This window comes from Penaeus japonicus, unplaced genomic scaffold (genome assembly GCF_977035675.1).
Source record: "Penaeus japonicus unplaced genomic scaffold, GWHDUDI00000001_assembly GWHDUDI00000037, whole genome shotgun sequence".
NCBI lineage: Eukaryota > Metazoa > Arthropoda > Malacostraca > Decapoda > Penaeidae > Penaeus > Penaeus japonicus.
This window is the reverse complement of record NW_028234439.1, coordinates 16,019,239-16,021,738: the sequence shown is the minus strand read 5'-3', so window position 1 is coordinate 16,021,738 and position 2,500 is coordinate 16,019,239. Positions and strand designations below refer to the sequence as shown.

At 46.8% G+C, this 2,500-nt stretch overlaps 1 protein-coding gene across 4 annotated transcripts in view; it reads left to right on the top strand.

The window, feature by feature from the left end:
* The window catches only part of LOC122246413 (tubulin beta-4A chain), a 30,857-nt gene that overhangs the window by 23,161 nt on the left and 5,196 nt on the right, over positions 1 to 2,500 (top strand). For all 4 annotated transcript variants that reach the window (XM_043004974.2, XM_043004973.2, XM_043004971.2 and 1 more), the window contains 3 exons: positions 84 to 194; positions 1,150 to 1,394; positions 2,173 to 2,480. In XM_043004974.2, the coding sequence (XP_042860908.1) occupies positions 84 to 194; positions 1,150 to 1,394; positions 2,173 to 2,480 (664 nt within the window). The remainder of the gene's footprint in view (positions 1 to 83; positions 195 to 1,149; positions 1,395 to 2,172; positions 2,481 to 2,500) is intronic.

Sequence of the window (2,500 nt, the reverse complement as noted above, 5' to 3'; positions counted from 1 at the left end):
CACCTCATTTACCTCTAACCTCACCTCATATACCTCTGACCTCACTTCCTATTCCGCTGACCTGACCTCACCCATTGCCGCAGGAGGGAAGTACGTGCCACGAGCTATCTTGGTGGACCTCGAACCCGGCACGATGGACTCGGTGCGGTCGGGACCCTTCGGACAGCTCTTCAAGCCGGATAACTTCGTCTTCGGTGAGTGATGGTGACGAGAATTTTTTTTTTTTTTTATCGTGGTATTGTTATAGTATTTTATGTGCTTTGATGCGTGGTTATTGTTTGTTGTGTATTTAAATGCGTTATGTATCTATATGTATATTGTTGCTGTATTGTTGAAATAGACTCCTTTTTTATTGACTTTGCATAACGGTCTTTCTGTTACTGACATGGATTTCATTAAACTTGCATGACTGAAATGGCCTTTATTTCATGACATTTCGTTAGCTGAATTTGACGTTATTTCCCTAGTTCTGCATCTTATGTACTAAATTCTCTTTTCCTTAAAATTCCCTCGACGAAACGGCCACTCCCTTAACTTACCTAAGCTACAGCGTTCTTCATTTCCTTAATTTTCCTTAGATAAAACAGACTTCATTTTCTTGACTTTCAATAGATAGGCCCTCATTTCCTAAGACTTGGTATAGTTAGACTGCCTTATTCATTTCGATTGTTCAAAGAGGAAACTAACCTTATTTCCTAGATTTTGCTTGGCTGATTTTGTTCGGATTTTGTATGGCTGTTTTCGTAAAGCTTAATCTGAACTTTCTTCCTTTCATCTGAAACGAGTCTCATTTCTTTGACTCTGCATAGTTAAAATTTCTATTCTCTGTCCTGGCTGCATCTGAACTGTTTTCTTCGACCTAACACAGCTGAAACGAGTCTCAATTCCTTGACCCCTGACATGCCAGTTAGCTGAAAACCTTCAATTCCTTGCTCCCTTTGATTAAAACCTACCGCATTGACCCCTTCTATTCCATGCTCCCTCTCCCCGACCCGACCCACCAACCCTGGTTCCCGCCTTAGATAAAAAACCGAATTTGACCCCTTCTTCCCCTCTCCCCCGACCCGACCCACCAACCCTGGTTCCCGCGCCTCTAGTCTCCTCTCCCCCGACCCGACCCACCAACCCTGGTTCCCGCGCCTCATTCAGGTCAGAGTGGCGCCGGCAACAACTGGGCCAAGGGGCACTACACAGAGGGAGCCGAACTGGTCGACGCGGTAATCGATGTGGTGCGGAAGGAAGCCGAAGGATGCGACCTCCTGCAGGGCTTCCAGCTGACACACTCCCTCGGTGGCGGGACCGGCTCGGGCATGGGAACACTCCTCATTTCCAAGATCAGGGAAGAATACCCGGACAGAATCATGAACACATTCTCCGTCATGCCCAGTCCAAAGGTATGTGGTCATGGTTTGGGCGAGGTTTGGGGTGAAGGGTATGAATGGGTATGGGTAATTTCGTGTATTTACGAAGATGTGGTATAAAATTTGAATTACATGTATTACATCGTGTAATAAATGATACGTGAGCCTTTGTGGTATTGTGTTAAGGCAGGCACCAAAAAACAAGCCGGTCAGCCGGTCATTTTTAAAACACACATCTCGTTAAATGTAAATTCCGCCATTAAATGTAAAACCACATATAGATTTACTGCTTCTCTTATCTCTTGTGTGCACGCAGAAGTTAAACCTCCTATATAATTTATTGCTTCTTTATCCTTTGGTAAAAATGTTGAATTATGGTTATATCATCTCTTTCTGACTATCTGTTCAGCTCGCTCTTCCTCCCCACCTCTCTCTCTATCTCTCTCTCTCTCTCTCTCTCTCTCTCTCTCTCTCTCTCTCTCTCTCTCTCTCTCTCTCTCTCTCTCTCTCTCTCTCTCTCTCTCCTTCTCCCTCTCTCTCTCTCTTTCTCTCTCTCTCTTTCCTTCTCTCTCTTTCCTTTTCTCTTTCTTTCCCTATCCTTTTCTATCTATTTCCCTCTCCTTCTCCCTACCTCTCCCTTATCTCAACTCTTTCCCTTTCCTTCTTTCTCTCTCTATCTTCTTCTCTTTCTCCCTCCCTCTCCCTCATCCCCACTCTTTCCTCACTGCCGAAATCTATGGCATAACGTTATAGAGGGCGAGCGATCCCCCACACAAAGAGAGTCTAACGCGAGGAGAAACCTTCCCTTCAGGTCTCGGACACTGTGGTGGAGCCCTACAACGCCACGCTGTCCGTCCACCAGCTGGTCGAGAACACAGACGAGACTTACTGCATTGACAACGAGGCCCTCTACGACATCTGCTTTAGGACGCTCAAGCTCACCACGCCCACGTACGGCGATCTGAACCACCTGGTGTCCCTTACCATGTCGGGCGTGACCACCTGTCTTCGCTTCCCAGGCCAGCTGAACGCCGATCTCAGGAAGCTGGCGGTGAACATGGTGCCTTTCCCGCGTTTGCATTTCTTCATGCCGGGCTTCGTACCTCTCACGGCCCGCGGGTAAAAGCTCGTCACTTCTT